At 35.9% G+C, this 13,845-nt stretch overlaps 1 protein-coding gene across 1 annotated transcript in view; it reads right to left on the minus strand.

Moving 5' to 3' along the window:
• E2f5 (E2F transcription factor 5) overlaps nucleotides 1-5,119 on the minus strand; it is a 27,550-nt gene extending 22,431 nt beyond the window's left edge. The window contains exons 1-3 of the mRNA XM_010645318.3: nucleotides 5,005-5,119; nucleotides 370-540; nucleotides 3-316 (exon numbers count right to left, since the gene is read on the minus strand). Of these exons, the coding sequence (XP_010643620.1) occupies nucleotides 3-316; nucleotides 370-540; nucleotides 5,005-5,119 (600 nt within the window). The remainder of the gene's footprint in view (nucleotides 1-2; nucleotides 317-369; nucleotides 541-5,004) is intronic.
• Between the last annotated feature and the right edge of the window lie 8,726 nt (nucleotides 5,120-13,845).

A 13,845-nucleotide genomic window follows, 5' to 3' on the forward strand; every position in this document is an offset into this window, starting at 1 on the left:
ACAACAGGTGCGCCGCGCCCGGAACTCGCGGCCGCTCGCGCGCCTTGCCTACGCCCCCTCCCCAAGCCCGGGGACGCGGGAAGGAAACCCTCGGCCGAGGGGAGGGGGAGTGGAAAAGAGGAGCTGGGGCTGCGAGCGCTGGGACCCAGTTTAAATGGCCGGAAGTGACGCCACGGCCCGCTGTTGCCGGGAAACGCGTTTTTCTGTGGGAAGGAGGCGCGCGCCGGGAGGCGTGGGTGTGGCGGGGGGGGGGAGCGCTTCACCCTGGCTGTGCCCGGCGTGCAGAGCAGTCCAGAGCGGAGGCGAGCTCGAGCCGCTGCAGAAAGAAAAAAAATAGAAGAGAAGACTTCAATCTGGGCACAAGGTCACTAAACACAGCGGCCAGAAATGTCTGAGTTGTGAAGTTGGTTGGCTTTTCTGGTTGTAGAGCTGCAAAGATTAGAGGTCGGTCACTAGGTCTTTCGGCTGTTTCAGCTGTCTGCTCCTTTGCAGGCTTTTCAGTGACTTGATCCAAATGCAAGTTTTTATTCTGTAGTTCATCTTTAGATTACAAGGTGAGAAAAGCTAAATCATGGAGTGTTTTCTTTTTTGTTTTTTTAATAGTCATCTCCAAAGCTTTTCCTTCGTTCTTGGATTAACTGACGTGCAGGCAAAGATTGTGAATTGTTCAAATTCTCACCGTTTGATCCGGATCTCCTGAAACAGTTTAAAAAAAATTTTTTTTTTTTTAGCCAAACCACTGAATTCGTTGGAATATTAGACACTGACAGGTTCTTTGCGCTTCCGTGATATGCTAAAATATTGATGGTAAATGAAATTACACAGATCTGAGTAGAAAAGTGCTTTCTTCTCATTTTATTTGCAGAAGTTTGACAATCAGGACAAATTAATGTCTTGATGTCACATGACACTTCGAACATGGCACTCAACAAATATTAAACAAATAAAAACTCCATAAGACAGTAATTAGTGAAGAAACTTTCATATAAGATTTTGAGCAATTTAAAATTAACAACAGTTTCTGAATTGGAGGAAACTGACAGTCAGCAGCATCAAAGTATTAGCAAAAATGCTAATAGTTCCTATTCACAGGCAGACAAATTTATTAATGACCAGGCAGCTTTTATTTTAATCAAAGAACACTATTAACAAAACGGAATTAAGAATCTGAAGTAAAATATGAAAAAAATTAATACAATCTGAGCATTTAGTTGTTATACCTATATGACCTGATAGCCGAAACAATTTTGCTAATTAATTTTTTTGTTCTTGTCCAATGTTTCTTAAGTAATTTAAATTAATTTGAGGAACGCGTATTCTGTTATAATATGCAAGGACAGGAATTAATTAAAATCACATTATTTTCCTTTTTATTGAGTTTATTGGTACAATCTAGGTATACAATACAGTTACATTCATCATTGGGATTCTGTACCTTTACATAATAGGTCTTGATTCTCATTTTTCCCCTTGTCCCTGCCCTCCCTTCACCCCCTCCTCCCCTCCCCATTTACAAACACTATTTCCATTTTTTCAGTTTCTCATATTTTTTCCCTCTCCCTTATTACCTTTCCCCCACCCTTCCCGCTTTCCCTACGCCTTTAGCCCTTTACTTCCTATTTCACATTATTAATTATCTCATTAGGATCCTGTGTACTATTATAGTTTTTCACACCAAAGAAACTATTCGGTATTTCAGTTAAAGAAATCTCTGTATGAACATTAAAAATAGGGAATCCTAAAATAAAACTAAAAAGGAAAGTAAAAGAGAAAAGGCAATGATGTAACATTAAAATAATCCTTAATTCTGGACATGAATATAGTCCCTGAACATATTTAAATTGCTTCTCGCTCTTATAGTCTTATGTTATTCTTTTTTTCATTATTTAGCGAATACTTTATTAAATAGTTTCTGTAATCAAACCCATGTAGATATAACCTTACATGTTTAGTACCATGTGTTACCCCGTATACATGGAAAAAAAATAAAAAATAAAAATAAATTAACATTTCTAGACCAATATGGTTGTCCATTTCTGTACAATGCCAAGTCAACACAGTAAATTGGGATGACTTTTTCCAAAGTTGGCAGCACCGTTAAAGTTTCCCAAAATTCAATTTATATATATAAAGACTAATAATAGTATGTTATGCATCGATAGCAGCAACAGCTTTTCCAGGTTCTGCGGTCATCTGAACAAAATTGTAGACATTCAGCACATTCCATAAAAACAAAAAAAAAAAAAAAAAAAAAACAAAGAAAAGAATAATATCCAGACAACAGCAAAGTTCTGTTGCTGTTGTGGTACCTGGCACCATTTTTTCTATTAGCCTCTTAATCATCATCTGGAAAGAGAACATTCTAGAGTAATATCATTAAATGTAGCTCTGATAAAGCACGGTCCCTACTATGTATCATAAAGCAGGTACTAGATATTTTACATTCATAGAGGTATGATACAGTACTGTCCTACATCAATAATACTAGATTCAGTTTTGGTTTGAAATTTACTTTGTCTGCAAATAAGATTGCTACCCCTGTTTTTTTCTGGGCTCCTGTCACATGGAGAATTGTTTTCTATCTTTTCACTTTCAGTCTATGGGCTTCTTTTTGCACTAGGTGTGTTTCTTGTATACAACATATTGTTGGATTTTGCTTCTTATTCCATTTTGCCAGTCTATTTCTCTTGATTGGTGAGTTGAGGCCATTGACATTGCTGGTTATAACTGATATGTACTGACTTATTATTGACATGTTATTGGCCTTTTGTTGACTCTTTTTACTTTTTCACCTTCTCCTTTTAATTTCTTGCCTTGCCTATTTGATTTGCTCTGTTGGGCCTCATGGTGTTGTTGCCTTCATTGTCTTTTTCTAGGATCTTGTTTAGAATTGCTTGTAGTGCTGGTTTGGTATTCATGTAGTTTCTCAGGTGTTCTTTGTCGTGGAAGTGTCTTATTTCCCCATCCATTTTGAAAGAGAGTTTTGCTGGATACATCAGTCTAGGTTGGAGGTTGTTCTCTTTTAGTACTTGAAATATCTCATTCCAGGCTCTCCTTGCCCCAAGGGTTTGTGTTGAAAAGTCTGCTGTGATTCTGATGGGCTTTCCTTTGTATGTGATTTGTTTCTTTTCTCTTACTGCTTGTAGTATTTTGTTCTTCTGTTGGGTTTCTGGGATCTTGATTATTATATGTCTAGGTGTAGATTTTTTTTGATTGTAGCTAGTTGGGGTCCTATATGCCTCAGTTATCTGAATGTCAAATTCTTCCCCTCTGTTTGGGAAGTTTTCTGTCATTAATTCTGCAAACAGCTTTTTTAAGTCATTTGTATTTTCTCCTGCTACTTCATGTATTCCTATCAGTCTTATGTTATTCTTCTTTGCATCATCTAGGAGTTGTTGGATCGATTTCTCATGATCTCTTACTGTTTTTAAGAGACCTCTCTTTTCATGGTCACTGACTGCAATCTTATCTTCTATATCTGAGAGCCTATCTTCGCATTCTTTTATTCTGTTGCGTACACTTTCAATAGAGTGTTTAATCTCCTGGATATCTGTTTGAATCTGTTTTATGGATTCCATTTCTTTCCTATGTTGGGCGTTTATTTTTTCCATTTCTTTCTTATGCTGGGCCTTCATGGCTTCTATCATGGTCCTGAGCTCATCTATTTTTTTGTCAGTTTCTGCTCTAGAGTCTCGAATCATGACTTCCATTTTGCTCACTATCTCTATGGTTGTCTGGAAAATTATTTCTGTTTTGAATTTTTCCAGATCCTGATTGATCTGTTTGGTTACTTCCTGTGCTTTGAGTTCAGGGTGTCCTGGTGGTTCACTATCGGCCTTTTCATGCTCATTTGCCCTACTGTTTGCCATTGGTAAACTGGAAGTCTGTCCTTGTGTCTTGCTTAAGTGTTTTCTCATTTTTATTTTTGTTGTCGGACTGTCCTTGGTTTAATCTCTGGATTATCACCCAAATCTTCCTGGTATAGTTGCGCCCTAGCTTCTGTGTCTCTAACGACCCACAGACATTCTCATCTTCATAACATCAGAGAAAACAGCTCATCAAATCAACAGCAATGCTTTACCCCAAGTGATACAATCAGCGACACATTAAGATCAAGCACAACTTGGACACTGACCACCTGTGGTAGTCAGTAGTCTATCACCCTAAATCATTTGAATTAAATTGAAATCAAGAAGCAATCCAGAACATGTCTGCAGTGAACAAAATTTCAATATAGTGTATTTACCATTTAATGGCTCAGACAGAGCAAGGATGCAAGACCCCTGATCTCAGTTAGCTGATGGCTGAACCCCCTGACGCTGACTGACCTCAGGCTGTAAGGCCCAGATTGAGTTCCCCATCCTTCTGAATGGCTGAACTCCGCAATGTTCTATTACAGGTTTCCCACGCCCTTTCTTTAAAGATGTTCAAAGTTGGGAACTCAGAAAAATACCCTTGATGACCACCTCTGTCTTTGCAGAGTGGGTCCAAAGACTGGCACAGTCAGGAGGTCTGAGAGTGCGGGGGAGGGTTTATGGGGGTTCAGGGGCGCCCCCGCGGCTACCTTCCCGGTGCTTGAGAGATGGCGGCTGGGTCGGGAGCTGGCGTGGTTCTCCTTCCTGCGGTGGATCGGGTCCCAGGCTTCCTCCCAGCACTTGAGCGTTGGTGGCTGAGTCAGGAGCAGGCGTGGCTCTCCAAAAAGGAATTGTTAAGATAACAAATACCTATTGTTCTACCTGTCCATGAGTATCATTTTTCTGGAAATAATTCTTCTCCCTAAATCTAAAATCACATTTTTAGGGCTGGGATATATAATTCAGCAGTGCAGTGCCTGCCTGGCAAGCATGAGGCCCTGAGTTCCATTCCCCATACCAAAAAAAATTTTTGTCTGGTGTCTTAGTTTGCTCAGGCTGCTATAATTAAGTATTGTGAACTGAATGGCTTTAATAACAAATTTATTTTCTCGTACTTTTAGATGCTTCAAGACCAAGTTAGGGGACCAACATGTTGCGTTGTGGTGAGGGCCTCTTCCTGTCCTGCAGAGTGGCTTTTGACACTTTGTTCTCATGTGGCTGAGACAGAAGCAGCTTTCAGTGTTCTCTTCTTGCAAGGGCCCCATCTTCGTTCCTTATCTAAGCCTAATAACTTCCCAAAGGCTCCAAATACTACCTCCTAATACTGTCACTTTGGGGTTAGAGTTTCAACACGAATTTTGGGGATGCTTGATCAGAACATATAGTTTTACTTTATAACTATTTCAGTAATTTTGGAAGTATATTTTAATGTCTTTTTAAAGGGTTTTTCTGTAAAGGAGTTACCTTACAATTAATGGTGCTAACAGGTCACTTGAAAAATCATTCTGCACTGGTATTTGTGCTTTTCACAATACATTTTTCATTTGTTCAAATTAGCTGAGGTTTAAAGAGAAAATATTCACAATTTAGCAGGCATTTCTATTGGATTCTTAAATTCAGACCCTAGAGAACAAATGAACACTTGGTATGAAAATATGATCTGAGAATCTACATTTTTCAATTTCAGGTAATACCTATGAACACAGTTACTCTTTGGGAAATACTGAAGAGAATGAAATACATCTTTTCCCTATAAACTGCTGAAGATCAGAGAGACTGATAATTCAAAAATATTTGTGTGTGTGTGTGTGTGTGTGTGTGTGTGTGTGTGTATGGGTGTGTTTTGAGATAGGGTCTCACTGTGTAGCCCTGGCTGGCCTTGCACTTGCTGCAATCCTGCTTCAGCCTCACACGTGCTGGGATTACAGGTATGTGCCACCACACTTGGCTTCAGAAGCTTTTTTAATATTGCTGAATCTTTTAAAAAATTTTTGTTAACAAAATTATTTATCATAATCTTGTAAAATCAGAATGCAAAATTTTAATTTTCACCTTCATTAAATTAACACTTGATAGACTGTGTAGAGTTTGAAATTCAGTAAATGTAGAAACCATATGTATTCAAATATAAAAACAAGAAATCCAAGTTCATTATAATTTAAAACATTGAACTAGAATGTAGTAGAAGCTTCTATTTACTTATCCCCCAACAACCCTCTGTCTACTGTTGTAGATAAAACAGGAAGGCAAATTATGATCAAACATTTACTGAAGCTGGAAGCTATTAAGATCTTTGTGAAAATCCAAGTTGCTGGGCAACTCTCCCTCTAGAAACAATGCTACTGCCAACATTTCTTTGAAAGTTTAGTGAGATAAAAATGCTTATCATTAAACCATCAAAGCATAAGATGACAGCTTGTCTAGATGATAAGCCAACACATAAAAAAACCTCAGATATAGTATACATTTCCCAGTTAGGATCACAAACTTAAATATTGTACTTCAGGGGCAATCTGTTTTTGCCAACTCAAAGTTGAAAAATGTTGGATTTGTCACCAAAGAGTATAATTTTAAGTCAAAAGCTTTGTAAACAAAACAAAAAAATTGTCACTAATATACAGCATTCTTACTTTATGCAGGAAAGCTATATCCCTACAACAGAAATAAAACAAGATAATGATAGGAGATATCTGATAATTAGCTAACCTTGATGATAGTATCATCCTGTCTTGCTCCACTGTAGAGCAACATAAACAATTTTATATATAAAAATGTTTACATAATGATGTATATTTATAAATGTTAAGTAATTTATTTAGCAAAATTTCAAGCTCACCAAGGTTGTGTACCAACTAAGCCATGTTAGCGATATTCATTACCAAATGAAATGATATGTGTTTTTAGAATCTTCAGGGGGGAAAATGCTATTTAAAAAAAAAATAAAGGGAAGAAAGGCATATTATCTTTGACTCTTGGAATCTTTCCTCAATCAGTACACCATTCAGTAATTTATGTGTCTCCTCCAGTGTTTGGTACACATACCACTAGTGTTACACAAGACAACTTGAGCTGATAATAGTTAAGCAGGCTTTTGTCTTTTTTAAAGATTAGTATAATTAACATAATGTGAATTTGAAAAATGTTAAATAAAAATCAGAAAATTATTTCATGTATGTTCTTTAAATTGTAGCTAAAATTATTTAGTTTTAAAAAATAGGTTAATTTTAGTAAATCTGATATAAGAAACCCATATTTGTGTTGTATGAAGACATAGCAAAAATTATGAAAGTACTAATCATATGATGATTTTTAAATGTATCGATTTATTCAACAGCCTTAATTGAAATTTGATAAGTTATTCATCTTTTAATTGGTAAAAGGAAATCATATTATTCTTATAGACTTGTGCCAACTGTTCATCACAAAGGATTTGCTCTGAAAGTTCAGAATTTTCAGGCTGGGGATTTGGCTCTGTTTCCGGCGCCTGCCTCACAAGCACAAGGACCTGAGTTCGGTCCCCAGTACCAAAAAAAAACAAAAAAACAGAATTTTTGTGGAGCATGATATTCTTTCAAAAAGAAAGCACACAGATTTCTAAAATTCAGTGATGTTTACAAAATGATAGATGATGTATGCCTGTGTTGCCAATCCTGAAGTGAGGAAGGGCTTCCAGGGTTTGAAAGTACAAATCAAGTTCTCTTTACCACTGTCCAACAAAAAAAATATCTGCTTTCTTACCATGGCGTATTCTCCATGAGATGTCCTAAGAAAATAGAATTTATAAGCCAGATGGGTGTATTACCAACAAATACGGTAATATGCAGATGAAAGTGAAAAACTGACAAACAGATATGAGATAATCCAGCGAAACCCATGGCAACTACAGGAGCAAAGTGGGACTGAGAGGTGGGGGTGAGGGTGTTGCTGGATAGCATGGTGTCCGGTGCTTCTATGCTCTTGCTGTCCACCCAGAAAATTGGCCGGGATAATCAATGAAAGTGAAAGTTTTGTAGAAAATGAAGGAAGTAGGAAACTTACAAGGGCCTGTCATATTATCGATCATATTAGTTATTAAATATGATGACTGATTCTTTTTTAGAGTGTTAGGATTTCATAACGTACAAGATCAAGGAAAACCTATCAACGTACATATTGTTTACGACTATATATGCAAGGCATCTTTTTTTTTTCATTATGAATAGCAGGGAGATGATAAAAAAGAATTCCTCATAGTAGATAACAGAGGAGAAAGTAAGAAGCAGATTGAAGGAGAAGCAAAATACATATGCAAAGGTATAAAATAATTTTTCTTTAAGTGGGATGGCAGTTTATATAATTATATTATTATTGTTTATTGATATATCTTTGTAGTACATAATGATTACATTTTTCATGGGAGTTGGTATATGTACATAACATATCTTGATTCTATTTATGTCCCCTTTTCCTTTTTTCCCTCCATACTTCCTCCATCCCTTAGTCTTCCCTTTTGCAAAAGACCTATCTTTCATTTTCCCATTATCTTTCATTTTGTTCTTTACTCATAGTTTGGGTTTCTCATAGAAACAATGCAATATTTAAGTTGTGAGTCTGATTTATTTCACTTAATATTGTAGCCTCAAGGTGCATACATTTTTCCATACGTGACTCAAGTTTATTCTTCATTATGAATCAGAATATTACTCAATTGTGTATAAATGCCACATTTTCTTTATCCATTCATCTGGTGATAGACATATAGGCCATTTTCAAGATTTGGCTATTATGTTATGTGCTGCTATAACTATGGGTATGAACGTATCCTTATACTATGATGACTTTTAAGTGAAATTGAATTTCTAATCTTAGTTTTTGAAGAAATCTCCAAATTGACTACCAACATGTAGAAGAGTTCCTTTTCCCCTGCAGCCTTGCCAGCATTTGTTATTTGGTTTCTTTTTTTTTTTTTTTTCTCATTGAGTTTGTTGGTACTTTTTAGGTATATAGTACAGTTATACTCATCATTAGGATATTGTACCTTTACATGACAGGTCTTGGTTCTCATTTTTTTCCCCTTATCCCTGCCCTCCCTTCACCCCCTCTACCCTTTCCTATTTAAAAAAATCTTTGTTTCCATTTTTATCATTTTCTCATATTTTTTCTTTTCCCTTATTTTCTTTCCCCTACCCTTCCCACTTCCCCTACACCTTTAGCCCTTTTCTTCCTATTTCACATTGTCATTTATTTGGTTTCTTGATGATAGCCATTTGGTACTGGGGATTGAACTCAGGACCTTGCTCTTGCCTGAGCTAAATCCCCAGCCTTGTTGTATTGTTTTAATTAGCTTTTCTGTAATGGCCAGAGATATTGAACATTTTTTTGTGTATTTATTGGCCATCTTTACTTCTTCAGAGAAATATTTATTCATTTTGGTTGCCCTTTTTTTGTACTGGGTCTTTTAGTTGGGGATGGTCTCTCTTTTTTCTTTTTTAGTTCTTTATATAGTCTAGATAGTAGTCTTCTAAGGAATAGTGGGCAAAAATATTATCCATTCTGTAGGTTGTCTCTGCACTCTGTTGGCTATTTCTTTTATGGTTCAGAAGATTTTTAATTTGTTATGATCCCATCTATTAATTCTTGGTACAATTTCTTATGCAATTGGGGTTATATTTAGAAAGTCCTTGCCTATGCCTATCTTCAAGAGTTTTACCTATGTTATCTTACAGCAGATAAAATGTTTCTGTTTTTATATTTAGATCGTTCAACCATTTTGATTTTAGTTTAGTACATGATGAGATGTATAAGTCTAGACTTAGTTGTCTGCATGTGGATATACAATTTTCCCAGCACCGTTCATTAAAGAGGCTATCTTCCTCTAGTGTATGTTTTTGGTCATTTTGTGAAAGATCAAATAATTGAGCATCCCTAGGACTATTTCTCTTTTTTCTACTCTGCTGCATTGATTAACATGGGCCTGTTTTGTTCCAGTTTTATCTTGCTTTAATCACAGTAACTTTGTAATATAACTTTCAGATATGGAACTGTGATGCCTCTTTCTTTGCTTTTGTAGGATTGCTTTTGCTATTCTGAGTCTCTCTGGTTCTATATGAATTTTACTGTTGGCATTTTGATTGGGATTACATTAAATCTGTACATCAATTTTGGAGATATGGCCATTTTTTTCCATTAAGTTTATCGGTACATTTTAGGTATACAATACAGTTACATTCATCATTGGGATATTTACATGATGTATCTTGGTTCTTTTCTCCCCCATTCCCCTGCACTCCCTTCACTCCCTCCACCCTTCCCTATTTATGAAGACTTTGTTTCCATTTTTTCCTTTTCTTTTATTTTTTCCCTTCTTTCCTTTCCCCACCCCTCCCACTTCCCCTACGCCTTTAGCCCTTTTCTTCCTATTTCACATTATTAATTGTATAATTTGATCCTCATTTACACTTAGTTTTTCATACCAGAGAAACTATTCGGTATTTACACATGTGTGCTATTTATTTCACTTAAGAGTATGACCTCAATGTGCATCCATTTAGCTATAAATGTCTCTATTTTCTCATTTTTATAGCTGATTAGTACTCCATTTTATAAACCATACAAAACAAAGCACACCTTTATCCAGTCTCCAGTTGATAGGCAATTGGGCTGTTTCCAAGTTTTAGCTATTACAAACTGTGGCCATTTTGATTATATTGGTTCTACCTATCCAGGAATGGGGTATCGTTCCATTTTCTAATATTCTCCTTGATTTCTTTTCAGAGTGATGTAATTTCTAGTGTAGAGGTCTTTCACTTCCTTAGTTTGGTTAAATTCTAAATATTTAATTTGTCTTTATGTGATTGTGAATAGAATTGTTTTTCTAACATCTTGCTCAGCGAGTTCATTATTACAGTACAGGAACACTGTTGATTTTTTTGTGCTTATTTTGTTTATCTGCTACATTGCAGAATTTGGTTATTAACTCTAAGAGTCTCTTGGTGAAATTTTTTGGGTCTTGTAAGTAAAGAACCATGTCATCTACAAATATTCTTTTGACTTCATCCTTTCCTATTCTTTATTTTTCCTGACTGCTCTGATTTATATTTTTAGGACTATGTTGAACAGGAGTGGTGATAATGACCATACTTATCTTGTTCTTGAATTAGAGAGAGAGAACTTTAAGTTCTTCCCTATTTAATATGATGTTTGCTGTAGGTTAGTAATAAGTGGTTGTTATCAGATTGAGATAAGATCCTACTACACCTATTTTCTTCAAGATTTTTATGATGGATAGATGTTGGATTTTGTCAAGGACTTTTTCTGAATTTTTTAAGATGAGCATGCGATTTTTGTACTCACTTCTGTGAATGTGAATAAATTACATTTATTGATTTACATATGTTGAATCAACCTTGCCTCTCTGGAATGTAGCCTACTTGGTCACCATGCATGATCTTTTTGATGATTTGTTGCTTTCTGTTTGCCAGTATCTCTCTGAGGATTTTTACATCTATGTTCATTAGATTGATAGGCCTATAATTCTCTTTTTTGGTTGGATTTTTGTCTGGTGTTGGGATCAGGGTAGGATGATTTTGGGAATACTCCTTCCTTCTTGATTTCATTAAAGAGTTTAAGGAGCATTAGTGGTAGCTCTTCCTTGAAGTTCTTGTAGAATTCAGCTGTGAATCCATCAGGTCCTGAGCTTTCTTTTTAGTAGATTTTAAAAATTACTGCTTTAAATTCCTTGCCTGTTATTGGATTGTTCAAGATATTTAAGTCTTCTCGGTTCAGTTTTGGTAATTTATATGTTTTGAGGAATGTCTCCATTTTTCTAAATTCTCTAAGTTTTTGACATAAAGGTTTTTGAGTTGGTAATATATTTTTTTTAATTTTGGCAGTGTCATGATGTCATCTTTTTCCTTTCTAATTGTACTTGTGTCTCTTCTTTCCTTTTTTGGTAAGATTGGCTAGGGTTTTTCTATTTTGTTTATTCTTTAAGAGAACCAGCTCTTTGAGTCATTGATTCTTTGTATTGTATTTGTCTCTGTATCATTGACTTCTGCTCTGATTTTCATAATTTTCTTCCTTGTACAAGCTCTGGTTTTGGACTGTTCTTGTTTTACTAGGCTCTTAAAGTGCATACTTACACTTATTTGGGCTTATTCTACTTTTCTGGATGGGCTAATGTTTCAAGTATAGATAGGCCTTGTTTAACAATCAGTTTAACAACTGTTTGGACTTATCACCTCCTGTTCAGACTTATGGTCCATCTTTTTTTTTTGTACAGTTCTGTACATCTTACTTATAAAGGATCAATGTCTTTTTTGTAAAATATACCTTGTTTATACAGTACTATAATTTTTGCTTATTGTACTGTACAGTATAATACTGTAGTTTTATGTTCTGTTATACAACACTGCATATAAGAGTTATGCAAATAAAAGCAAAGTCATCAATTTGGAGTTTTCTTTGACCATTTCTTTGTTCCAAATATTGTAATGTACATACTATTTATAATTCCTCAGTGACCAATTCATATAATGACCTAGTCACAGGACCATAACTTGGTCATCAAAGGAGCAGTGTCATACCATTTTGAACAGGAGAGGTGAGATTGGACCCCCTTGTTTCATTGGTGAATTTAGAGGGAATGCTGTGGCGGTCCGGTACATCACGAACGTACCTGAGTTGGGGAGTGAGGATTGAGAAAGGACAGCACACTCAATAGTGTGGAGACAAGAGGTCCAATTTATTACACAGAAACAGCTCCTTTTAAAGGAAAGCCAACAGGAAACATCAAGCAATATTAGGGAGGAGATCAAAGGTCAAATTTAACAAAGTCCTTGAGCCGGGCGTGGTGGTGCACGCCCGTAATCCCATAAAACTAGTCTGGATTACAGTGAGCTCTAGGTCAACACCGGTAATCCCATAAACCCAGCCTGGATAATCCCATAAACCCAGCCTGGATTACACAGTGAGCTCCAGGTCAATCTCATCTGCATAGCTGAGACCCTCATCTCAGAAAAGCCAAATAGAGTCATAGATTGTGTCAATGCCTCAATCGTAGAAGAAGTTACTTTTCCAATGTCAAATGCCAGCGGTCTCCCACAGAATGCCTTAAGTTTTCCCCCATTCAGTAAGATATTGACTATTGATTTGTAACATATGGCTCTACCAATTTGAGGTAAAGTTCTTGTATGTCTGTTTTCATCAGAATTTGTATTGTGAAAGAATGTTTAATTTGGTTAAAGGCTCTTTCTGCATGTATTGAGATGATCATATCATTATGTTTTGTATTGATTCTATTTACATTGTGTGTTACAATTATTAATTTGTGTATGATGTACCATTCTCGCATCCTTGAGAAGCTGACTTGTTTATGATTTGTGACCTATTTAATAATTTGTTAAATTGTTTGCAATTTTTTTTTTTTTTTTTGGTACTTGGGATCAAACTCAGGACCTTGTACTTGTGAGACAAGCAGCAGAACCACTGAGCTAAATCCCTGACCCTCTTATTGAGGATTTTTGCACTTATGTTTATCAAATAAATTGATCTGCATTTTGATTTGTTGAGCCCTACTGTCATTTTGATGTAAGGGTGATGCTACCCTTATGGAATGAGTTTGGCAGTGTTCCCTCCCTTTCACATTCAATAGAGTTTGAGAAATGTTGATGTTAGTTCTCTGAAGTTTTGGTAAAATTCATTATAAATATATTGGGTCCTGGACTTAATTGGTAGAATTCTTATTACTTCATCTATTTAAATGCCTGTTATTGGTAGGTTCAGGGATTTATATTTTCTAGGTTCAATTTGGGTAAGTCATATGTGCCTAGAAAGTTACCCGTTTATCTCAGAATCTCCAATTTATTGAAATGTCTTCAAAATAGTTTCTTAAAGCTTTCTGTATTTCAGTGGTGTCTGTTAAAATTTTGCCTTTTTCATTTATAGTTATGTTGAGGAGAGTCTTTTTCCTATTTCTTTTGGTGAGTTTGACTAAGATCTTATCAGTCTTATT

This window comes from Fukomys damarensis, unplaced genomic scaffold (assembly GCF_012274545.1).
Source record: "Fukomys damarensis isolate Sample0158 unplaced genomic scaffold, DMR_v1.0_HiC HiC_scaffold_5, whole genome shotgun sequence".
Taxonomy (NCBI): domain Eukaryota; kingdom Metazoa; phylum Chordata; class Mammalia; order Rodentia; family Bathyergidae; genus Fukomys; species Fukomys damarensis.